The sequence below is a fragment of the Monodelphis domestica genome, chromosome 4, assembly GCF_027887165.1.
Source record: "Monodelphis domestica isolate mMonDom1 chromosome 4, mMonDom1.pri, whole genome shotgun sequence".
NCBI classification, from domain to species: domain Eukaryota; kingdom Metazoa; phylum Chordata; class Mammalia; order Didelphimorphia; family Didelphidae; genus Monodelphis; species Monodelphis domestica.
The window spans coordinates 393413377-393438747 of NC_077230.1; the positions used below are offsets into that span (position 1 = coordinate 393413377).

At 43.2% G+C, this 25371-nt stretch overlaps 1 protein-coding gene across 7 annotated transcripts in view; it reads right to left on the reverse strand.

Moving 5' to 3' along the window:
• Positions 1–1191: 1191 nt before the first annotated feature.
• CLCNKB (chloride voltage-gated channel Kb) overlaps positions 1192–25371 on the reverse strand; it is a 30037-nt gene continuing 5857 nt past the window's right edge. For 4 of the 7 annotated variants that reach the window (XM_056795728.1, XM_056795723.1, XM_056795725.1 and 1 more), the window contains 16 exons: positions 23047–23175; positions 21795–21934; positions 21591–21668; positions 20868–20946; positions 19473–19598; positions 18406–18490; positions 18190–18291; positions 17500–17584; positions 15600–15773; positions 14897–14966; positions 13332–13445; positions 12507–12720; positions 6001–6134; positions 3837–3925; positions 2894–2977; positions 1594–1933 (listed from right to left, as the gene is read on the reverse strand). In XM_056795728.1, the coding sequence (XP_056651706.1) occupies positions 1709–1933; positions 2894–2977; positions 3837–3925; positions 6001–6134; positions 12507–12720; positions 13332–13445; positions 14897–14966; positions 15600–15773; positions 17500–17584; positions 18190–18291; positions 18406–18490; positions 19473–19598; positions 20868–20946; positions 21591–21668; positions 21795–21934; positions 23047–23175 (1928 nt within the window). In that variant the 3' untranslated portion in view covers positions 1594–1708. The other 3 variants (XM_056795726.1, XM_056795729.1, XM_056795727.1) reach the window with 3 other exon arrangements.

Below are 25371 nucleotides of genomic sequence, written 5' to 3' on the forward strand. Positions count from 1 at the left end.
TTCTTGTGTCCCTGACTCCATCAGAGAACCTCCCTGTAGACATTACAGACACCAAGTCTGAGAGCCAGTCATGGCCAGAGCTATAGCTTGTAAGGATAACTGATCAGCTGAGGCTTTATTTCCTTGTGTAAGGACACTGACCTTCTTAGCTCCATTTTAGTGTTGCCAGGTGGGACCAGCAGCAGGATAGGGGGCAAAGACTTCCTAATACCTGAGGACAACCCTTATGCTGAGAAAGAGAATAAATAAGGTTCCATCTGCCAAGGCCAGAAATCTATATGAAGGAAGCTAGGAACCCAGAATTTCAGCTTCATTTTCCTTAGCCACAGAACTTGGGGGAGGGCAGTTGGGTGTGTGAGGGGTGAGGAAAGACTTTATTATTATTATTTATTATTTTTTAACCCTTGCCTTCCACCTTAGAATCAATACTGTGGATTGATCCCAAGGCAGAAGAATGATAAGGACTAGGCAATGGGGGTTAAGTGACTTGTCCAGGGTCACCCAGCTGGGAAGTGTCTGAGGCTAAATTTGAACCCAGGACCTCTTATCTCCAGGCCTAGATATCACTCTACTGAGCCAACTAGCTGCCCCCTAGGACTGGTCTTTTTTACAAGGTAGGTAAGGAGGCACAAGCTGCTGAGCCTCACCTTTGGCTCCTCTCCCTGGTGACAGTGCCAGAAGTATACAATGGACAGAGGCTCTTGGTTCTGACTCCAAGTATCCTGGAGTCCTCCCTTGAACCATGTTGGTAAACCTATGGCACATGTGCCAGAGGTGGCTGCTCCCCTCCCCTTCTCCACATGCACCTGAAGACATTTCTCTCATCACTGCCCTGTATCCAGTAGCCTAATGGGAGTACTTCCTTCCTCCCCTGCCTGGGGTAAGGGAGCCACTCATGTGCTGTGTGAGGGTACAGTTTGGGTACTCAGGCTCTAAAGAGTTCCCCATCACTGCTCTAGAACATGTCCTATCCTGGAGGGACCAGTGCAGCTAGTGGAATGAGACAGTATCAGCTCTAGCAAGAAAACAAAAAAGCATTTGCTAAAGCTGCAGAGGGAGCAGGGTGATTGTGATAGGGTGAAAAGAAGTCAGGGGATCTAGATTCAAATCTTGGTCTCTGCTACCTCCCACCTTGCATGACTCTGGTCAAATGACTTAATTTCAGTTTCACAAATTTGGACAATAAGGGTGTTCCATTTAATTCATCAAGAATTTATTAGGCATGTACAAAGCATAGTGCTAGAAACAGGGACTCTACAAACAAAAGAGAAAATGATTCTACTCTTAAGGAGCTTACAGCCTACTAAAATGGGTGAGATCACCTCTGAGGGCTTTAGCAACTCTAGATCCTATGACCCAGTGGAGATGGGACTAGGCTAGGGATGGGGCTCGTGTCAGGGAACTGAGTGTGCTATGATGAGCCCAGGGGCTATTGGGAACAACATAGGGGGTGGTAGTAGAAGCAATAACATAGATCTTTGATCAAGACAACAGGATGGTGCTGGGGAACTCCACACCTTTCTCCTCCACCATGCCACCTTATTTAGGAGCTGGGGGGTTTGCCAGCTCAGCAATGGCCTTCTTCAGCTAGAGGAGAAGAGAAGAAGATTGGTATGCGGTGTTTGGGGATGGAGGACATTACCCAAAGACCAAATAATGGCGCCTCTCTGTCCCCAACTTCTTTTTTTCTCTTAACTTGGCCTGGGACCTAGAACCAAATCTTGGAATTGAATTCTTCCTGGGAACCCCTGAGACCTGAGCTGTCCCTTGAACTGACCCACTCTAGTTCCTTCAAATCACTGTCCACTGTCTTCTGTCTAGTTCCTCCCTTCCCCTTCCCTGGTACCTCCACCCAGGAGATGAAACCCACAACTCGACCCATTGATGTCACCAAAATCCTCTCCATTTTCAAGATTTCAAAAAGGTGGTGGACCTGAGGGAAGAGAGAGAAGTTCAATATTGCACAGGGTGGGAGATGGCAGGGATCCTGGAAGGACGAGTCTAGCAAAGCCCCATGGGAGAGCTGAACAACTATAAGAGAAAGGACTCTTAGGGCCCCTTGAACAAGTCGCTCATTCACACTGTTCCTTGATTTCCCCAGCTTGAAGAGTTGAGGATAGGGGTGAAGGAATGAGACATTATCCTATAGTTCCCAAACTGGCCACCAGAGGGCAACCTGCTCCCGCATAAGAACCATCCCAGATGTAGGCAATTGGGAGGCTGGGAATTGGACCCAGGGTAGAGAGAGGAAAGGGACCTTAGAAGAATGTCTAGCCCAACCTGCCCCCCCCCCCCCAATTTTACAGAGGTGGAAAGAGAGCCAGAAAGCTGAGATGACTTGCCCAAAGACTAAAGTGTACAAACGTGAGGAGGTCCTTACTTCTGACCTAGGACAGGTCCTTGACTCCATGCCAGCAAGCATTTATTGAGTACCTACTGTGTGCCAGATGCTATGCAAAACACTGTGGGTACAAAGAAAGGGAAACACCTTCCCTGCCCTTGAGGTCCTCACTCTCTAATGGGGAGACAACATGTAAATATGGAGTTATAAGATAGTAGCCAGTAGATAACAATCTCTCCAGGGGAGAGGGAGGTGGAGGTACTATATGCCAGGCACTGTGCTATATGCTTTATAGTCCTCTTATCTGATCTTTACAAAAATTCATGGAGGTAGATACTATTATTCCCAATTTACAGCTGAGGAAACTGAGGCAAAAAGTGTTAAATGACTTTCCCAGGGTCACACAGCTAAGGAAGAGACTGCTCCTGAATCCAGGTTCTCTTGAGACTCTAGATACACACACCTTCAATTAGTTCTGACCCTCATCAGAAAGCACCTTCCTCCTATCACACTGCTCTCTTGGTTACCCCTACCACATGTCCATTTACTTACCTGGTATAGAGAGGTCTGGGGTGACAGCTGGAGGGTCACAGGCTCGACAGGGCAACCCCCAGCCAGGACCTCATGGAGATGCCACTGGCAGGGTGGGGAAATGGGTGGTGAGGGAGCAGCAGCCAAAATGCCCTACTCACCCCACCCACAATCAGACTAAACTAGATAGAAAGGACATGATAGAGTTTCCTCCCTCCATCCTTCCTTTCCTCCCTCCCTCCCTCTTTCTTTCTCTTCCTTCTTCCCTCCCTCTCTCCTTTCCTTCCTCCTTTGTTTCCTCCCTCCTTCTCTCCCTCCCTCCCTCCATTCCTCCCTCTCTTTCTTCCTTCCTTCCTCTCATTCTTTCTTTTCCTCCCTCCCTCCCTCCCTCTCTTTCTCTCTCTTCCTTCCTTCCTTCCTTCCTTCCTTCCTTCCCTCCCTCCCTCCCTCCCTCCCTCTCTCTCCCTCTCTCTCTCTCTCTCTCTCTCTCTTTCTTTCTTTCCCTGTGATTTCATCATCTAGTAGATCCTCATAGAGAATGCAGAGCTTATACATTCTTTGCAACTTATAGTCAATCTAGGCAATGAAGAGATCATGACTTGCCCAGTCACATAATCCATATTTTCTCAGAAGTTGGATTCAAATCCAAGTCTTCCTGACTCCACTGAGAGCTCTGGGTATATTATGCCACACTGCCCTACCCATAGTGGAACTTTTGGACAGGTTGCAAGTTAGGGATGGTGGGGAGGTCCCCTGCTCCTCCATATCTCAGTCCATCCTTCCCTCCACACCTTCTGGAGTCTGCCAGCCCAGGCCCTCAAGCCCCACCCTGGTCTCAGTCTTTTCTCTCCACATTTTACTTCCTCCATTGGAAGCCTAACTTAGATATGTTCTCCCACCATCCCCACCTTGGGTAGCATTGAGTCTTGCCACCTTGCGTATTGCCTCCAGCACTTTCACCTACCTGGTGTTTGGGTCCTTGGATAGCTGGCTCTGCTTGGAGGAAGGGCAACAGTTGGGCCTTATGTATTATGCCCACCAAGAGCTGGGATTCTGGAGCAGGAAAGAGAAAGGGGTGGAGGAGAGAGGAGCATTGGGTTGGGGTTAATTGTCAATGAAACTGAGTGGAAGAACAAGTCAAAGCGATGTGTCAGGAGAACCACCGGAGCTGTTAGGCAGTAGGAGGAGATAGGATAGTCCATTAAGAAGGGAGATAGAGAATTAAGGGGAGGGGACGTTTGTGGAAAGACCCAGCATGCTTTCCTTTCAGGTTCTTACCAGCCTTACTAGCCCTGGTTTTGAATTATAGAATATCAGAGCCAGAAAGGAGCTTGTGATCATCTAGTCCACTTATGTCAAACTCAAATAGAAATGGAGGCCTTGACACATAAAGATCCCTGAAGATACATCTTGACTTAGAAACGCACATATTTACATCATGTGCATTCTATTGCGTTTTTGTTTTGTTGGATATTTTCCTAGCACATTTGAATCTAATTTGGTCCTGGACAGTAATGTTTAGTGCTTGCTACCTTTGATCTAGTCCAATCTCATCTAATGGTAAATGAAACAAACTGGATGAATGTCCATCTAATGGTAAATGAAAAACTGAGAGATATGTGGATTTTCCATAGGCACACAACTGGAATAGAATTCACCAGAACCTCTTTAATTGACTTTCCTGCCTCCCATCTATCCCCTTTCTAATCTGTCCCTCAGCCCACTGTTCAAATATTCTTTCTAGTCCTCTGTAAACCTGGAAGTAGAACATAAAATGTTAGCTATTGAAGAGAGAGAATGGAACAGTGAAACAAATGTTGAATTTGGTGCTATGAATCTGTTTTCAAATCCTGATTCTGTCCCTTGTATCTCAACCTGTGAAAATCTGGTCAAGTTATTCATCTTTCCTTGGCCTCAGATTAGTTCTTCATCATTCAGAAACTGGGCAAGACATCCTAATTGTTTTCAAATCACTCTCTTGACCATCATAAGATAAACAGAAGCTCCTGGCTCAGGTATCTATGTGCTAAATTTTAGGGAGCTAATTTTTTATCTTCTCCCTTGAACATCCCCAAACATCTCTAATTGACAATCAGATAATTCAAAGATGGTCTGTCAGGCCCTCAGCCCTTCCCCAATATGATAGGTGAGATTTTGCACTCACACCAGAAAAGTATCATTGTAGAACTTTCCTGTTAGCCAGAGTTTGCAAAAAGACCACAATTCTCAAAACAAAGATAATTCAAAAATCTACAGACTCAGAAATTCTCCCTAATATACAGGAACTGATTTGGGGACTTTTTGATCCAGGACTATGATATAGAAATAATACAAGATATGAAAAATAAATTCTGATACTACCCATTGCTCCTACCTGCCATTGCCCTCAGAGATGAGGAAGAGTAAGGCTAATCTGGGCTAGGCCATGACCACACTGGAATGAAGTTCCCATCTCCATCTGTGGAAATGCTTCCCTTCTTTCAGGAGTCAAATCAGGTACCAGGGACTCCTCCATGAAGGCTTCCCTGACTAGCCTTCTTCTCTACCAGGAGAAAGGTAATTTCTCCCTCTTCAAATTCCTTATTACATAATTAAGCCCAAAGGGTCATAACACCAGTCATTGTAGATATAGAGACAAAAATGGTCCCCAGAAGTCACCTAATTTAATACCTCCTAATTTTATAAAGGAGGAATCTGAGGCCCAAGAAGTTTTAGTGATTTAGAACCATAGGCTCATAGATGCAGAGGTAGGAAGCCATCAAGTCTCACTCCTTTTCACAGAGGAAGAAATGGAAGCTTAAATGACTCAATGAAGTCACCAATGTATTTGGCATCTCCAGGTGAGATTTGAATTCAGGTCCTCTGACAAAACTTACTATAATATTTGGACCTCTTAATTTCACTCTCCTTATATCCTAGTTATGTGTGTATTTATCCTTCTCTCCTCATGAGCAAATTCAGTGCTGTATCTATCCTGGTAGCCTGATGTTACCATGGTGCCTTGTATACAATAGGCACCTAATAAAGGTCTCTCCTCCTTCCATCCCCAACATGCTCTCCTCCAGGGTAGGGGAATAGAGGGAAAATAAAGAGAGTACCCTACCCACCCTCTCCCTCCCACAGATCACCTTCACTCTCCACCAGTGGGTACTCAACAGCTCCTGTAGAGGTCACGGTCTTGACTACCTCATCCAAGGTGGAGTCTTTGGCCAGAGTGGTGATATTTGGGTTCATGAAAAGTTCAGCAGTCACCTGGTCAGAACTGAGGGCAAAGGAGAACCAGTCAGGGAAATAGCAAGGACTGACCCTCTAGACAGAAATACAATCTTTTTGTGGCCATTGGAATCTGGGAGAGGAGGATACCATGTCCATAGAGGAAAAAGACTTCCTTTGGTATAGGCCAAAGATGGAAGATGTAGGGATCACCAGAGCTGTGTCAGGATGATTAAAACTGGAAGAGCATTTAGAACAGACTGTCAGAGCTGGGGGGCGGACCTTTGAACACAGAGTATCAGAGATAGGGAAGCCCTTAGAAGATAGACTATTGAGGTGGAGCCAAGATGGTGGACTAGAAGCAGGGAAAGCTTGAACCACCATGAGAATTCTTTCCAATAAAACTTAAAGTAATGCCATAACACAAATATTGGAGTGAAAGAACCAATAACTTTCATGAAGAGAACAACTTGAAAGGTAGGCAAAGAACATCTGGTTCACTGGATGAGAGGGGAGCACATGCAGAAGAAGGCTACAACAAGGAATAAAGGGAAAGCCAACAGCAAGCCCCACCCCCACCCTACCTTTATTGTTCCAGGTTCAGAACTTGGACCAAGCCAACATCTAGACCCTGAGTCCCTTCCTAAGTCCACAGCAGTGCAACCCAATGCACAGCATGTAACATTCCAAGCAAGCCTGCATTAAGGTCAGGAATTCCAGTGTGAGGGAGGCTATGCTTTGTGTCTTATCTATGTAAGGCAGAGCAAGGCCAGGAGCCCCAGCTCAAGACTATAGTGAGGACCTGAGTTACAGTTTGAGGCAAATTGTGCAGCACTCTGTGTTGGTATAAACTCAGAGCTAGCCCTGATCCCCAGCAAAGACAGTCTCCAGGGTCATAGCCTGTAGGAGCCCACTTATCAGGCTTTTACCAAAGCCCAAGGTGGAGCCTCAGGGCAAGGCAGTCCACAATGTGCCTGACATGATCAAGTCAGAGTGAGGCCAAAATCCCTCACTAAAGGTTGAGGCTAGGCTTTGAGTCCCAGCACAGGGTAACTCACAGAGCTCTGAGCACTACAAGCCATCAGCAGTCTCAGGGTGTGATTGAATCAGCAATGAGAATGGCTTTCAGAGCTCCCAACCCACAGGACATTATACCTCCTTGGAAGAACTGAAACTTGTAAAAATCTAGAAATAAGATTAAGGGTAGCATCAAGGAAGAAATAAGTTTCAGAGAGTACCCTTTCCTCCATGAGAAAAGAGCCTACCTTTAAAATAAAAGTGAAAGTCAAGAAAAAGTCTGGTAAAAATGAAGAAAAAAATCCTAACCATAGAAAAATTTTATGGTGACAAAGAGCAAGGCACAGACACAGGAGGGGACAGTGAAAGCAAAGCAAACACATGCAAAAAATATGAATTGGTTTCAGATTATGGACGAGTTCAAAAGAATAAAAATATAGAAGAAAATATGAAATATCTCATTGAAAAACATCTGACATAGAAAATAAATCCAGAAGAAACAATTTAAGAATTATTGGAGGGGCAGCTGGGTGGCTCAGTGGATTGAGAGCTAGGCCTAGAGATGGGAGGTCCTAGGTTCAAATCTGGCCTCAGACACTTCCCAGTTGTGTGACCCTGGGCAAGTCACTTGACCCCCATTGCCTAGCCCTTACCACTCTTCTGCCTTGGAGCCAATATACAATATTGACTCCAAGACGGAAGATAAGGGTTTAAAAAAAAAAAAAAGAATTATTGGACTACCTGAAAGCCATGATCAAGAAAAAAAACTGGACATCATAATTCAAGAAATTATCAAAGGAAACTGTTCTAATAATCTTGAACAAGAGAGTAAAATAGAAACTGAAAGAATCTACAGATCTCCTCCAGAAAGAAATCTCCAAATGACAACTACCAGGAGTATTATAGCTAAAATCAAGAGTTCCTAAGCCAAAGAGAAAATACTACAAGCAGTCATAAAGAAACAACTCAAATATGATGCAACTCCAGTCAGGATTAGATAGGACTTAGCAGCCACCACATTAAAGGATTGGAAGATGTGGAATATGATATTCTGAAAAGTGAAAAATTTAGGTTTACATCCCAGAATCACCTATCCAGCAAAACTGAGTATTTTCTTTCAGGGGTGACATGGTCATTCAATAAAAATAGAAGACTTCCAAGCATTCTTGATGAAAAGACCAGACCTAAACAGAAAACTTGATGTCTAAACACAAGACCCAAGAGAAGCCTAAAAGGGTAAATTAGAAAGAGAAAATTTAAAGGACTCAGTAAGTTCAAACTGTATGTATTTCTGCATGGAAAGAAGATACTTATAATTCTTTAAAAATTTATCAGTGGTAGAGCAGTTAGAAGGAGTATAAATAGACAGAAGGTGTAGAAGTAAGGTGATTAGGGTGACATGATATGCAAAAATAATCAAAGAATGAAAAAGAGGTTTATACTGAGAGAAAGGGGAAGGGAGAGATGGAATGGCATAAATTATCTCACCTAAAGAAAAATGAAAAACTATTAGAGTGAAGGGGAGGATGAGGGTGGTGATGGACAATGCTTAAACCTCACTCTCATCATAACTGTCTCAGAGAGGGAATAACAACCATACTCATTGGGGTAGAGAATCCTTTCTTATACTATAGAGAAGTAGGAGGAGACTAAGACAAGAGTGGAAGGGGATTGTGGTAATAGAAGGAAGAGGGAAGTGGGGGGGTTGATAAAAAGCAAAACACTGGTGAGGAGGGACAGAGTGAAAGAAAAAAGAACTGGATTAAAAGGGGGAAATAAGATGGAGAGGAATACGCAGTTGATAATCATAACTGTGAATGTGAATGGGATGAACTCACCTATAAAACAAAGGCAGATAGTAGAGTAGATTAAAAACCAGAATCCTACTATATGATATTTACAAGAAACATATTTGACAGAATGACACAGACAGGGTAAAGATAAGGAGTTAGAAAGAATTTATTGTGCATTATCTAAAGAAAGAAAAGAAGTAGTAATCATGATCTCAGACAAAGCTAAAGCATAAATAGATCTGATTAAAAGAGATAAGGAAGGAAATGACATCTTGCTAAAAGGTACTATAAACAATGAAGAAATGTTATTACTAAATATATATGCAACAAATGATATAACTTCTAAATTTTTAAAGGAGAAATTAAATTAACTTCAGGAAGAAATAGACAGTAAAACTATACAATGTGGGGGACCTCAGCTTCCCCTTTTCAGAACAATATAAATCAAATAAAAAAACAAGAAAGAAGGAAAGAAAGTGAATTAAATCTTGGGAAAATAGAACTAATAGATCTCTGGAGAGAATGGGAATAGAAAAGAGTATATCTTCTTTTCAGCAGGACATGTCTCCTACACAAAAATTGATCATGCATTAGGGCTGTATTGGCAAAGAGGTGGCACACATGCCCTGGCATGCTAGAGGAGGCTACTCCATTGCCCCTCTCCATAGTGCCTGAAGACATTTTTCACATGCCCTGCCCCTCCACTCAGTAGCCCAATGAGAGCACTTCCTCCCCCCACCCCAATCTGGGGTAATGTGGGGAGCTCATAGGCATATTGAAGCTAAAAGGTTTGCCAACACTGTAACCAAATGTAGAAAAGCAAAAATAATAAATTAATCCTTTTCATATCATAACCCAATAAAAATTATAATCAATAAAGCTCCATGGAAAGAAACATAAAAAATTAACTGAAAACTAAATAATTGAATGCTAAAAAGGGGGCAATTCAAAGAACAAATTACAGAAACAATCAATAATTTTATTAATGAGAACAACAAGGAGGAGACAACATATCAAATTTATGTGATACAGCCAAAGCAGTACTTGGGAGAAAATTTACATCTCTAAATGCTTACATCAATAAAATAGAGAAAAATGCAGATCAGTGAATTGGGCATGCAACTAAAAAAACTAGAAAAAGAACAAATTAAAAATCCTCAATTAAAGACTAAATTGGAAATCCTAAAAATTAAAGGAGAAATTAATAAAATTAAAAGTAAGAGGACTATTAAATAAAAAAGAAAAAGAAACAAAGAAATAAAGAAACACAGAGAAAAGAAATAAAAAGAAATGAAATGAAAAGAAAAGAAAATACAAGTGACCTGGAAAACAGATCCAGTAGAGACACTGAAAATTATTGGATAATCTGAAAACCTAGAACAACCTCAAAAAAAGCCTAGAAAACATATTAAAAGAAATTATCCAAGAAAACTACTCTGATATTCTTGAACAAGAAGGCAAAATAGACATTAAAAGAATCCACAGATTACCCCCTTACAGCAATCAAACTACCAAATAGTTATTTTACAGAACTAGGGAAAAAATAACAAAGTTCATTAGGAAGAACAAAAGGTCAAGAATATCAATGGAAATAATGATAAAAATGTGAAAAAAGGTGGCCTAGCAGTACCAGACTTCAAACTGTAACAATCATCAAAACAATCTGGTACTAAGAAATAGAATGGCAAAAGAATGGAGTAGATTAGATATACAATATACAAGTGTAAATAACCTTAGCAACTTAGTGTTTGATAAACTCAAAGATCTCAGCTTTTGTTAGAACTCACTATTTAATAAAAACTATTGGGAAAATTGGAAAACAAAAAGGCAGAAGCTAGGTACAGACCAATATCTCATACCCTATACCAAGATAAGGTCAAAATGAATTTAGAAATAGTGATTCCATAACTAAATTATGGGAACATAGAATAGTTTACCTGGCAGATATTTGGAGAAAGGAAGAATTTATGACCAAACAAGAGATAGAGAGTATTATAAGATATAAAATGAATAATTTAGATTGTACTAAATGAAAAAGCTTTTGTACAAACAAAACTAATGTAACCAAGATTAGAAGAGAAACAACAAACATGGAGGGAAAATTTTGCTTACAAATTTCTTTGCAAAAGGTCTCATTTCTCAAAATTTTAGAGAACTAAGTCAAATTTATAAGAATACAAGTTATTCCCCATTTGACAAATGGTCAGAGGATATGAACAAGCATTTTTGATGAAGAAATCAAAGCATCAATAATCATATGAAAATGTTCTAAATAACTCTTGATTAGAGAAATGCAAATTAAAATAATGCTGAGGTACTACCTCACACCTATCATATTTTTAAATTTTTTTTCAAGTTTTGGAAATTTTTATTTAATTAATTAATTTAGAATACTGTTCCATGGTTACAAGATTGATGTTCTTTCCCCCTCCTCCCTCCAACCTCCTCCTGTAGCTGATGCGCAATTCCACTGAGTTTTACATGTGTCATTGATCAAGACTCATTTCCAGGGGGGAGGAAAAGAAAATGATCCTTGTTTCCAATGAATAATGTTTGGAAATGACCAAATAAAATAATGTTAAAAAAAGACTCATTTCCATATTATTGATATTTGCACGAGGCTCACACCTATCATATTGGCCAATATTGCAGTAAAGGAAAGTGGTATTGGAGAGGATGTGGCAAAATTGGGATACTAATGCCTTGTTGATGGAATTGTGAACTGATCCAACCATTCTAGAGGGAAATTTGATACCCAAAGGGCTATAAAACTGTGCATACCCTTTGATCCCATGATATCACTATGGGTCTCTATCCCAAAGAGATCATTAAAAAGAGGGAAAGGACCTACTTGTACAAAAATATTGATAGCTGCTCTTTTCATGGTAGAAAAGAATTGGAAATTGAGGGAATATCCATCAATTGGGGAATAGGTGAACAAACTGTGGTTCATGTATATGTTGGTGATGGAATACTATTGTGCTATAAGAAATGATAAGCAAGATTTCAGAAAAATTTGGAAAGATCTGAAAGAGCTGATGCAAAGTGAAATAAGCAGAACTGGAAGAACATTGTAGACAGTAACAGCAATATTGGACAATGATTATCTGTGAAAACTTGGCTATTCTCAGTCATGCACTGATCTGGGACAATCCTGGAAGACTAATGAAGGGGAATGCTTCTCCATTGCCAGAGAAAAAACTGTTGGAGTCATCTTTCATTTCAGTGTATTTGTGGTTTTATTTTGGGTTATGTTAGAGTGTGCTCTTACAACAACGACCAATATGAAAATCTGTTTTGCATGGCAATCATTTTTTTAATTTAAAAAGAAGGTAGCATATTAGAGCCAACAGAATTGTAGGATAATGGTTCTAGAGCTAGACAAGATTTTAGAGATTCTCTAATCCAACAAACTCATTTTATAGGTAAGGACACTGAGGAGGAGAGGAAAGACTTGCTCTAAGTTACGCAGATGGTCAGTGGCAGAGATGGGGCCTGGGCTCAGGTCCTTAGACTCTACTCCAGGGCTTTTGCTGGAACAAGCCCAGCTGTGAGGGAGTCTTGGACCTTCCTCCCAGCCCATCAGTCAGTTGACAATGGTTAGGACTCACTTGAGTTTTCGACCTCGGACCCGGGGCAAGTATGGAAGCTTCTTAATGATGATGGCATTCTCATAAAAGGAGGGCTGACAATTCTGAGACACAGCATTGGCCATGAGCACAGCCATCAGGACAGGGAGCACATGGACAAATTGGCCTGTGAGCTCGAAGGCCAGCAGGGCTGTTGAGATGGTTTGGGTCACACTTCCGGAGAAGGCAGCAGCTCCTGTCAAGGAGTTGGTGGGAAAGCAAACCACAGGCTAAGTTGGGAGTCAGATTCAGAATTCCCAAACTCAACCTCCTCTCTATTTCTTGGAATTTCTGATACTGGGAGCAATAATAAAGCACCTGGCCTAGAGATTGGATTCAAATCCTGGGTTTGAATCTAACCTTAGACATTTCCTAGCTGCATAACCCTGGGCAAGTCACTTAACCCCAATTGCGTAGCCCTTAGCATTCTTTTGCCCTGGAACCCATACTTGGTGTTATTCCTAAGACAGAAGGTGAGGGTTTTCTTTTTCTCTTTATAAAGGGGTAGCAGAGAGGAGTCAATACCCAGGACCTAAGACCCAAGTCAGAGGGAGGCTGAGAAGCTCCCAGAGAAAGGAGGACACTTTGAAACAGGACTTTTTTTTCTTCACCAGGATTGGCTTGAGACCATTTCCATGGAAGACCTTTGAGCTGAGCCTGTCCCAGGTTCAGATTGCTTTGCCTCTGAGGCCTGGCACAGCATGCTATAGCTTGCTTACCAATCCCTGACCATGGCCAGGTGCTCCTTAAACTGCCCCCAAAGGCTCAGGCTTGGCTGATGTTCTTGGGTCACTTGGGGAGATTTACCTGCCAGAGCGTATGCACCAGGTATGATGACATTGATGACCCCATCATCTGTCTTGATACCCTCTGGGAAGATGGTAGCTAGGATCTCACCAAAAATTCGTCCAATGGCAGCCCCTGGCAAAGGTTGGGAAAGGGATGAGAAGTGAGGCAGGATCTGACCAACTGCCCCAGAGTCCTCAATAGCTTTGCATGTACCCAAACCATCCTTAAGATAAAATAATAGAGGGGCAACTAGGTGGCTTAGAGGATTGAGGTCAGGAGATTCAAATCTGTCCTTACATTTCTTAGCTGTGTGACCCTGGACCAGTCACTTAACCCCAACTGCCTATCCCTTATCACTCTTCTGCCTTGGAATCAATACTTAATATCAATTCTAACCTAGAGGGGATTTAAAAAATAATAAAGATTTTTAAAAAAACAGAGGAGAATAGTCTAGATCAGTCAATTCTCCAGAGCTCTACTCCTTGGAATCACAGAAATATAAACTCATAGCTTTAAGAGTTTGGAAGGATTTTGGAAACACTGAATCCAACACCCTTTATTTTAAAGATGGGAAAAAGGTCTGTTAATTAAATTTAAGTAGGTTGGATCATAGCTTTAAAGATGAAAGAGTCTTAGAGATCATTCAATCCATCCCTCTTGTTTATAGAAAATGAAGGCCAGAGATTCTAAGTGACTTGCCCAGGATGATACAGCTGAGTGCCTGAGACAGGAGGCTAAGATTTCCTGCCTCTAAGCACAGCATTTCTCTCCACTCTGGTGTCTAGTACATTCTGCCAGAACAGGAGTCCTCCCTACCATACATACCCTCTACCCCTGGGTTCTTAATTTCTCCCCCTGGAGCCAAGCGAAATGGGTTTTTCTCCTTCCAAAGGACAGCCCTATAAATACTTGATGAAGTTATCATGATGCCCGGAGCCTTCTTTTCTCTAAGTTAAACATCCCTAGTTCTTTCAACCAGTCATAGAATGGCAACATCTCTGGTCATCTCCTCATCACTCTGGTTGTCTTCCTCGGGATATGTGCCATGCTGTTTTTCTTTTTTTTCCATCTTAGAATCACTGCTGTGTATTGGCTCCAAGGCAGAAGAGTAGTAAGGGATAGGCAACTGGGGCTAAGTGATTTAGCCAGGGTCACCCAGTTGGGAAGTGTCTGGAGCCAAATTTTAAACTAGAACATCCCAGGTCTAAGCCCAACTCTCTATCCACTGAGATTCCCAGCTGCCCCTGCGATATTCTCCATTTGGACATTTTCTCTGTAATGTGGTGCCCAGAATTGAACAGAATATTCTAGGTTTGACTAGGACAGAGTGCATTGGGACTTATCACCTCCCTCATTTTGGATGTTCTACCTCTGTTAAAGGACCTAAAGTCACATTTGCCTTTAAAGCTGCCCTATTTCTAACCCACAGGACATTTTCTGCAAAGGTTTGCTGAGTGAATGAATGGCTTTTCAGGGCATTTTGAGGTTTCAGGCCTCTTCCACACAGAAAGGGCACAGGGGAAAGTAGCTTTGCAAGTTAAGGAGCAGACAGTACCAACCACCTCTGGGCCCTCCAGACTCACCATAGATAAATACAGGCATGAAGTACCCAGCTGGCATGGGAATTGTAGTGGCCAGAATCACCATCCAAAACTGTGGGCAGAGTGAGGACCCCAGGGTAAGGGCATGCTAGTCTAGGGGGCATGCCCAGTAGGTAGGAGATGGGGAGGGGGGAGGGAGAGGGCTGAATGGAGGGATGGTCTTGGGCTGGAAGCAGGCAGGATAATGGATGTAGGGAAGGTAGGGAAGTGTGCCATGAGGGAGGAGGCTAGGGACAGGGAATGCCTGTCCAAGTCATGTCCTCCTTTCCACATGGCCCTGGTAGTGAAAAGAACAGTACCAAGAGACCCAACACCCACATGGAGACCATCCACCTCATCTCTCTGAATAGTGCTTTGGCTCATTAGAGCAGAGATCTAAAGCTGACAGGAACCCAGAGGCCATGTGCTCCAGTCCCCTTCTGGTGCAGATGAGGAAAGGAGACCCAGACAATGAAATGACTTGGCCAGGGTCAAGAATTCACTTTCAGAGATGGGTTTCTAACCCATGTCCTCTGGCTCCAGAGCCCTAGGTCTTTCCCCAAGTTTGCCCCAGGCTGGCCCAGCTGCAATGTAAACCAAGGTAGCCCTGAGTGGTCAGGGAAGCAAGTGGGTGGAAAAGTTGCAGAAGTACCAGGTTAGAGTGAGGTGGCAAGGAAGTCAAGGGGGCAGAGGTGGGGACACTTACCTTCATGGCCAGGAAGAAGCAAAGGGTGCCAAAGATGGTAAATTGGGGATGGTACCATTCAAACCACAGGTTTTGGGGATCTACTTCTTGGGGCCATTCAGGGGAGGAATTCCGGGATAGCAGAGCCCAGGATCGGTTGTCAAGCAGTGAATTCAAGTATAAATTCATAGACAACTGGGGGTGGAAATGGGAAAAATAATAATCAAATACACGTCCCTCTTTGCTCCCCCGCACCCTCCTCTCTTTCTTTATCTCTCCCTCTCACAGGGTCTCCAAACTCCTCCAGAGAGGTTTCCCTGGCCACTTCTACTGACCCCTGATTACAGTAATCTTGACTTCCTCTGAACTATTGTACCCATCACTGTCTGTGCTCCTCACACCTAGAATCAGTTAGAAAGACCTGGGTTCCTGAGGTATCACCTCACACCTAGTAGACTGGCTAACATGACAGCAGTGGAAAGTAATGAATGCTGGAGGGGATGTGGCAAAGTCAGGACATTAATGCACTGCTGGTGGAGTTGTGAATTGATCCAACCATTCTGGAGGGCAATTTGGAACTATGCCCAAAGGGCACTAAAAGACTGTCTTCCCTTTGACCCAGCCATACCACTAATGGGTTTGTACCCAAAAGAGATAATGGGAAAAAGACATGTACAAGAATATTCATAGCTGCGCTCTTGGTGGTGGCCAAAAACTGGAAAGCGAGGGGATGCCCTTCACTTGGGGAATGGCTGACCAAATTGTGGTATGTGTTGGTGATGGAATACTATTGTGCTCAAAGGAATAATGAACTGGAGGAACTCCATGTGAACTGGAACGACCTCCAGGAAGTGATGCAGAGTGAGAAGAGAAGAACCAGGAGAACATTGTACACAGAGACTGAGACACTGTGGTACAATCGAAGGTGATGGACTCCTCTACTGATGGCAATGCAATGACCCTGAACAACATAGTGGGATACAGGAGAAAAAACACTATCCACATCCAGAGGGAAAACTGGAGTAAAAACACTAAAGAAAAACTACAGCTTAATGACATGGGTCAAAGGAGATATGAATGGGGAAATAGACTCCAAATGAACACCCTACTGCAAATACCAACAACATGGAAAGAGGTTCTGATCAAGAACACAGGCAATACCCAGTCAAACTGTGCATCGGCTATGGGAGGGGTGGGGGAGGCGAGGGAGGGAAATAAAATTATTTTTGTAACCAAGGAACAATGTATGAAATTAAAAATTAAAATAAAAAAAAAAGAAAGACCTGAGTTCAAATCCAGAATCCGATACTTATTAGCTATGTGGTCCTAGACAAATCACTTTACCTCTGTCTGCCTCAGTTTCCTCAATTATAAAATGGGGATAATAGTGAAACCTGCTTCACAAAGTTGTAAGAATTAAATAAAATAACATTTATTTTACCTTCTGTCTTAGAACCAATACTAGGCATCAGTTCTAAGCCAGAAGAGAGGTAAGGGCTAGGCCATGGAGGTTAAATGACTTACCCAGGGTCATACAGGTAGGAAGTATCTGAGGCCATATTTGAACCCAGGTCTTTCCAACTTCAGTTCTGGTGCTCTATCTACTGTGCCATCTGGCTGCCCTTCAGATAATATTTGTAAAATGCTTATCAAGTGCCTGACACATAGTAGGAGCTTAATAAATAAATGTTTGTTTCCTTCTTTTCCCCTCAATCATCAATTAGCATGCACTATATGGTGTAATTGGTGCCTATGAGTCCTATCTCTCCATCTAGACTGTAAGCTCTTTGAGGGGAGAGAGCCTAGATCATACTTCTTGGTAATAATGTCTATAATAATGCCCTTGGTGAGATATGAGGGGAGGGAGAACATGAGGGTTAGGGTCAGAGGACCTAGTTCTGCCGCTTGGTTTCCGTCTTACCCTAGAAGCCATGAATCGCCCCAGGCTGTGTGGGTAGGTGATGGAGGCCAGCACCAGTGCTACCAGGGCAGAGTACAGAGGTTTGCTGGAAGAGAGAGCAAGGTGGCCAGGATCACCCCATTCTATCCCCTATCCAGGGACCAGAGAGGAGATTCTGGGAGTCAGGGGCCATCCAACAATGTACTAATGAGTTACCTTCACAAGAGTATCTTCCATCTACTCAATATAGACCTGGTCTCTACCTAGACCTTCCCTGTTATTGTCTCCCCCCCCCCCCCCACCAATTTGAATGTAAGCTCCCTGAAGGCAAGAATTCTGGTTTTTGTGTTTCTTTGTATCCTGGGTCCTTAGCACAAAATTTGTCATCCAGTCAACCATAAATGCTTCTTGACTGACTAACTGGGCAAGTTCCAACCCCACCCCACTTTCTGGATCCCACCTCCCTCTCTACCTTTTCTCCCATTGGAATGTGAGGGATAGGGACAGTTTTTTCTTCTCTTTGTATAGCCAGTACTTAGGACAATGCCTGGCACATAGTAGGTACTTAGTACATGTTGATTGATTGATTAGGCTAGGTCCTTGAATAAGAACTGATCAGGGCTGGGGGCTCAAAACTGAGGAAGAGTTTTAGCAGAAACCACTGTTCCATACCCACCCCTTGCCAACCCCAACCCCTATTATGGTTCCTACTCTGTGGCAAGCAGCTTTTTGGTAATCCAGTTTGCTCGAATAAACAACACAAATTTGCGATGGCAGAAGAGGTAGGCACAGCCCATGATCCCACAGACAAACCTGGAAAGAGAGGCCAAGAGGAGCCATGACTCCAGCCTACTGTTAGGATCCCCAGTGCCCAGCCCAGAGCCCACTCATCCTTCTGGGTCTCTGCCCCTTTTTATACCTACTCACCCAAGCAGTACAAAGAAGAAGATCTCTGGTAGGTCGAAGGGTATATCTACTCTGAATCTGGTCTTGAAGAGGGAAGCAATGGTCTCTGGGAGAAAGGTGGGGTAGAGAGGAGTCACCAGCAGACTTTGGCTTACCGGACCCTGCCTCTATCCCACTATTTCTCAAGCACTTGCAATGGTGTCTCCCAAACCCTTTAGCCTGACATTCAAGGCCTCATACATCTTGACTCCTGTTGGCCTTGTATTCCACTGTTTCCAGAGAAACTCAGAACTGGAAGACACATTAGACGGTATATAGGGGGCATCTAGGGAGCCCAGTGGAAGAGTGCCAGGTTTGGAGCTGGGAAAACCTAGGTTCAAATCTGGCCCTCAAGGACTGGGGCAAGACCCTTAACCCCAATTGCCCACCCCTTAGGGTTCTTTTGCCTTAAAACCAATACTTAGTATGGATTCTAAGATGGAAAGTGAAGGTTTTTTCTGTTGTTGTTGGTTTTTTTAAGGACATTAAGATCAGCTTAAATACCTGAGCAGGTAAACCCTCTACTATATCCTAAACAAACAGTTATGCTTAGCTTATGAGTGGAAAGCTTCAAAGATGAGGAACTCACTACCTCCCTTCCCCATTCTACTTGGAGCTAGCCCTAATGGTTCTGGCCTTTTTTCTGACATCAAGTCTCTGTGGACTCCTTTGTCCCTTCTGCCAAATCATTGCTCCTGGGTCTATCCTCTGGGGCCATGCATCACAAGTCAAATCCCTCATCCACCTGCTTAAAGAAGGCCCTGGGGCAGCTAGGTGACTCAGTGCATTAGAAAGTCTGGCCCAGAGTCAGGAGGACCTGGGTTCAACTCTCAGACTCTTCCTAACTGTGTGACCCTAGGTAAGTCACTTCACCCCCAACTGCCTAGCTCTTAGAAATGTTAGTTACTAAGATAGAAAGTAAGGGTTAAAAGAAGATGAAGACTCTAAAGACAGTAAAGGAGAAACACACCCAGTAGCCCCAAACATGTAGCTCTTGGGTCTTTTCCCCAGAAAAGTCTCTCTATTGGAGATTCTCAATTTCTGCTCACCTTGCTCACTGTTGAAGACAGCCAGGAGACGGAACATGAAGGCCCCACAGACTGCAGAGAAGAAGCCTCTCCAGTAATCCCATACAGCAAAGTGGGAGGACATGACCTCGATGCTGAACAGGACCCCTGTTCAGGGAGGGACCAGCCATGAGAAGCTCAAACCAGCCTCTCCACTGGATCTGGGAGCTCATGGCACCCATCCTACCCAATGCACCCCAGTAGGAATTCCCAGCTAAGGGGAAGTCTCCTTCCCACTCCCTGACCAAAAAGAGCAACAAAGATGCAAAGAGGACCCTAGAGTGAGTGGCGCAAATCCCACCTTCCCCAGGAAGCCCTCTCTGATTAAACCCTCTTTGAAGTACAGCAGAGACCCTGAGCCTAGAGTTAGAAAATACAAGTTTAAATGATCAAGTCATAGCTTTAGAGTTGGAAGGAAGGGACCTTCAAGGTCATCAGATGCAATCCCATCATTCTACAGATGAGGAAACTGAGACCTAGAGAAATGAAGCCGCTTCCCTAAGGCCAGACATGGTAAGAGTAGAAGAACCAGGATTGGCACTCCTGTGACCCCAAAGCTGGTCAGCTCTCTAGCTCTGGCTCTGCATTTAGTTGTGTCACTTTAGAGAAGTCACTTCTCCTATGCATTAAGAGTCAGAGGACCAGGGATTAAATCCCAGCTCTACCCCTCACTACCACAGCAATTACAGATGAGTAGTAGGCTTATAGGGGCATGGATTTAGAAAAGGAGGGTACCTTACAGGTCCTCAAGACCAACCCTTTTATTTTTCAGATGAGGAGACTGAGGCCCAGAGAGAAGAAATGATTTGCCCAGGGCCATATTGGCAGTCAGGTAGTCAGAGTCAGTTGTTGAGTCCTAAACTGCCAGACTGAGATACTCTGGCTTCAACCTCCTCATCTGTAAAATGGGGATAATAATCCTATTCACCATCAGTACCATGGGCATCAAATGAGGAAAGTGCTTTGTAAGGAGCAAGAGCAATGGGGCTTATTTATTCTACATTTCTACAATGATTAGCGTCTACACCAGCTAATTTAGAACTCAGATCTAATGTGGTCTTTTATTGAGTCTTGTCTTAGCTTGCCCAACTAGGTTATAAGCCCATCAGGGGAAGGGACTTCATCTTCACTTTGTCTCCTGCAGAGGTGTGGGCATGTACCTATTAGCTGGACTCAAGCAGAACCCAGTTCCCAGGGTCCCAGGCAAGAGGGTAGAGGTGGGAATCTGAGTGCTCATTCTACCCTAGAACTAGGAAAACCAAGAAATGGGGGCCCATGGGTGTTGGAGAGGGAGGACCTGGGAGGAAGGGAGTGAGAACAGGAAAGGAAAACCCAAGGGAAGGGGAGAGGAAGGGGTTCTTCTGTTCTAGGTCTCACCACTGAAGGGTGCCCCGAAGACAGTGGCTACACCCACTGCTGCTGCAGCCACTAACAGTTCATTCTGTTTGATCTTGTTCTGGGGGGACAGGAGAGAAGAAAGGCAGAGCTGAGGCATTGGTGGTCTTGTCCCCTTCCCTGCTTCCAAACATCCCCAGTTCCAATCATCCCCATCCTACTCATAGAAACCTAGAACTAAAAGAAGCTTTAGAACATTGAATGTCCAGGAAGCAAGAAATCTTAGAACACAAAATTCCAGGGCTGAGAGGAATGTTAGAAGAGAAAATGTCAAAGCTGTAAGGGATCTTAGAACACAGAATGTAAAAGAAATCCAAGAATATAAGATGTCAGGGCAGCCTAGAATAAAAACTGGCAGAACAAAATGTCAAATCAGGAAGGGATCTTGGAATAAAGAATGTCAGAGTTGGGGGGGGGTGGATCCTTAGAGCACAGAATGTGACAGCTGGAAGAGGCCCAAGAATACAGAAAGTTACATCTAGAAAGGAGCATGAAATGGAGAATGTCAGAGCTGGGAGGACCCTTAGAACACAGAAAGTCAAGGCTGGACAGGAGCTCAGACTAGTTCGATCTTGCAGTTTCTCTGAACTGTCCTACTTTTACCCTCTTTCACAGTCTCTCCAGCCATACCTGAGGGATTTCTACAGAAGAGTCAAATCCCTAGAGAAGATGAGCATTGGCACCTCTGAAAGCTCCAGAACTTACCTCATACTCTCCAAGGGCTGAAATGCGCACCCTTCCCATGTAGGCAGCAATCATGCTGGTAAGATGTGTGAAGGGGCCCTGGAAGGAAGGAGTAGATGAAAACTTGCCCTTCATGCCAAGCAGTCCCACTCTTATCCCAGAGGCATATATAGAAAGCGTTCTCTGCCCACCCATCACTGCCTCTCCTATCCTAGGGACACGTACCACTTTGCCAAGGAAGATAGTGCTGCCTGTTGCTAGGGTACAACTGAGGCCCACTACTTTGGCCCCAAAGTTCTTGATATCCAAGTAATCCTCCAGGATTATGCCTGATAAAATGACCTTCATTTCTGGTAGTCCAGAGCCTGGCAGTAGGGAGAATGTGAGAAGTAAGCAGGTAAGTGGTTTCATTGGTCCATTGAGCAATCAAAAAGACTAAAATCCTCTATCTACTAGTTACATGCCTGGGGCAAAAACTGAGAGGGCTGAGAGTGGTATTTCCTAATTCACTCTTCTCCCACCATATCCACACATAAACCAACACATAATTTCAGGGAAGGAATATGGTATGGCCTCTGGAATCTGAGGACCTGTATTGAAATCCTACCTCTAGAATTTGACCACTCTAGGTCTCAGTTTTTTCATCTGTAAAATGAAAGGGTTGGAACAGATGGTCTTTGATGTTCTTTTGAGCTCTATTGCTATGTTTTCTGTAGTCCAGCTCTCCTCATTTCACAGATGAAGAAACTGAGGACTGGAGGAGTAAGTGACTTGCCCAAGGTCATAGAGAAAAGGATCTGAATCTGTGTCCTCTGACTCTAAATCATATTTTTTCTATGAAGACATCCAGGGCTCCTGTAAAGGCTGCTGCCATTAGGCCTCCTCCATTTCTGCAGCCTTCCAACTTTGCCACCCAAGCTACATAATCACCTTCATCAACATCCCCCAATATATCCTATAATAGTGCAGTAGATTAATAGAATAGAAATCAAGAGACCTGAGTTTTTGGTCTAGTCCTAGTCTAGTCTAGTCATTGACTCAATAGATGATCTTATCTTGGGAAAATCTTATCTCCATCCATCCCATTCCATAGTTACCCAGTCTATAAAATGGAGATAATGATATCTATGTGACCTTCTTCACTGAGATGCTATGCTGGCAAATATCTTGCAAACTATAAACCAATATGGAAATTCAAGATACTACCATTGGTAGGCAAGCATAGGATAAGATGGAACATGAGTCCCATTGGGCTTAGAGTCAGGACACCTAAGTTGAGATCCTAGCTTGCACACTTATTAGTTGTATGACTATGGGTAAACCACTAACCTTCCTTGGGCCTCAGTTTTCTACTCCATAAAAAAATTGCTTACTCTGCCTTCTTCACAGAGAATTCTATAGAAACATCACCTCTCACTGTTATTATTGTTATTATCACTTTCCCAAGGAGGAGGGGACTTCAGGTCAGGGTTCTTACCTCCAGAGAAAGGGGTGATGCTCTGGGAAAAGCCAGTAGAGAAAGAGACCAGGGCTATGGGATACACAGTCCAAGAAAGGTAACGAAGCAGATGGTTGTCTCCGATTTCTCGATACAGCCACATGTGTGCTAAAAGAGGATCATGGAGGTTGCTGGGCCAAAAGGCCTTGCCAGCCTCCAGTGTGGTGTTTGGGAAAATGCCCTGTCTGCCATTCTTCAAAGAAGTACCCCTTAGCTCTTGGCTTGAGTGGGTGAGTCAGTGTCAAGAATCACCAAGAACAGGATAATGTGAGGACTGGGGACATAAGTGATAACAAGGAAATATGGTCAGCTTCCCACTGAGGATGGGGGTGTCTACCTATGACTTCAGGAATGACTTTGAGCAAGTCACTTGCCTTATCTAGATCTGCTTTCCTCTCCTTAAAATGGGAAAGATTGATGACTGGACATTTTGTGTTCTAAGATTACAGAATCCCTGAATTGATTGGAGCTTCAGAGGCTTTGTAGTCAAACTCCTGCCAGAACAGGAGTTTCCTCTACAACATCCTTAACAAGTGGTTGACCAACCTTTGTTTGAAAACCTCTTGATGGGCAACTCACTACCTGACCCAAGGCAGCCTAAGCTGCTTGGAGATAGTTCTAATTGTTGGGAAGTTTTCTTTACAGTGAGTCAAAATCTGCTTCAATGAACTTCCCACCACTTGCAAATTCATTCAACCTTCTGGAACCAAACAGAAGTCTTTAAATCCCTTCTTTATTGGAAAGCTCTAAATATAGAGATTCCTTCCCCATCGTGATCTTCCCATCACGGGTTTCAATATATCACAGGGCAGCATAAGAAATTATATGGAAATGGGGGGAGGAGGTTATGAAAGATGCAGATGACACATGAAGACCAACAGATGACACAGAAAAAGTTTAGAAATGCATCAAATGTATATATAGGTATCCCTCCTACATTGTGGTTCTTAGGAGTGCGGTGCCCCCCAAATCTGGAAAATCTATATAAAATTTTTTGGTTCTAGCTTTGTATCCGAAAAAGAGTCTGAAGTTTTTCTTTTTCTTTTATATGGCATTTACAATACTTCATTGTAAATTTTGGGTTAAGTATGTATTTTTGATTTACCAAACTTTTTCTGTGTCTTCTGTTGGCCTTCATGTGTCATCTGAAGCTTCCACAAAACTCCCCCCAAAATCCCATTTAATTTTCTATGCTGACCCTTGATATATCAAAACCACAATGGGGAAGGTCATGATGTGGAAGAGATACCTGTATATTGTTGTAAAAGATCAATACAGGTTATCTTTTTATATAAATATATATAAATTTATGGAGATAAAATAGTAAAAAGTTAAAGTTTGCAAAAATAACACAAAAGCTAACAGACAACACACAAAAGCAAGAAATGTAGAAAGATCTTAACATTAGCCTATATATAATGTATGACCTAATACTTAACCCAAATTTTATAATAAGGTGTTGTAAATAACCCATAAAAGACAAAGAAAGAATTCAGACTTCTTCTCTGGTATGAAAGGAGGGCCAAAATGTTTCATTTGGATTTTCCAGATCTTAGGGCACTGCATAATTAACCCCATGTAATGTGGAAAGGATACCTGGCCTGGCAGACAGCTCTTATGTTCTCCCTAAATCTCCTATTCCCTGAGCTTCACAATCCTAGATCCTTCGACCTCTTCTCTCCTAACTTGGTCTCCAGTCGTCCTGCCATCTTGTTTGCTTTCTGCTGAATGGGACCAGATTTCTCAATGTCCTTATCATCTGGCATCCAGAACTTCAACCAACAGCTCATCTCTACCCTCAACACACACACACACACACACACACACACACACACACACACAAACACACACACACACACAGACTGTGTCTCATCAGAGAAGAGTGAGGCACCAATATTCTATATTTTAACATTCTGTGTTCTAAGAGCATTCCTAGCTCTAATATCTCAAGTTCTAACCCCAAGTTGTGACATCCTGTGTTCTAAGGAACCTCCAAGCTCTGATATTCTCTGTTCTAAAGGTCTTCTCAGTTCTGACATTCTTTGTTCTAAGGTCTCTCCCAGCTCTGACATTCTCTGTTCTAAGGTAAATTCCAGCTCTGACATTATGGGTTCTAAGGTTCTTCCCAGTTCTGACATTCCATTTTCTAACATCTCTCCCATCTCTGACATTCTTTGTTCTAAGATCCCTCCCAGCTCTGACAGTCTCTGTTCTAAGATCCCTCCCAGCTCTGACATTCTCTATTCTAAGATCAACCCCAGTTCTGACATTCTGGGTTCTAAGGTTCTTCCCAGCTCTGACATT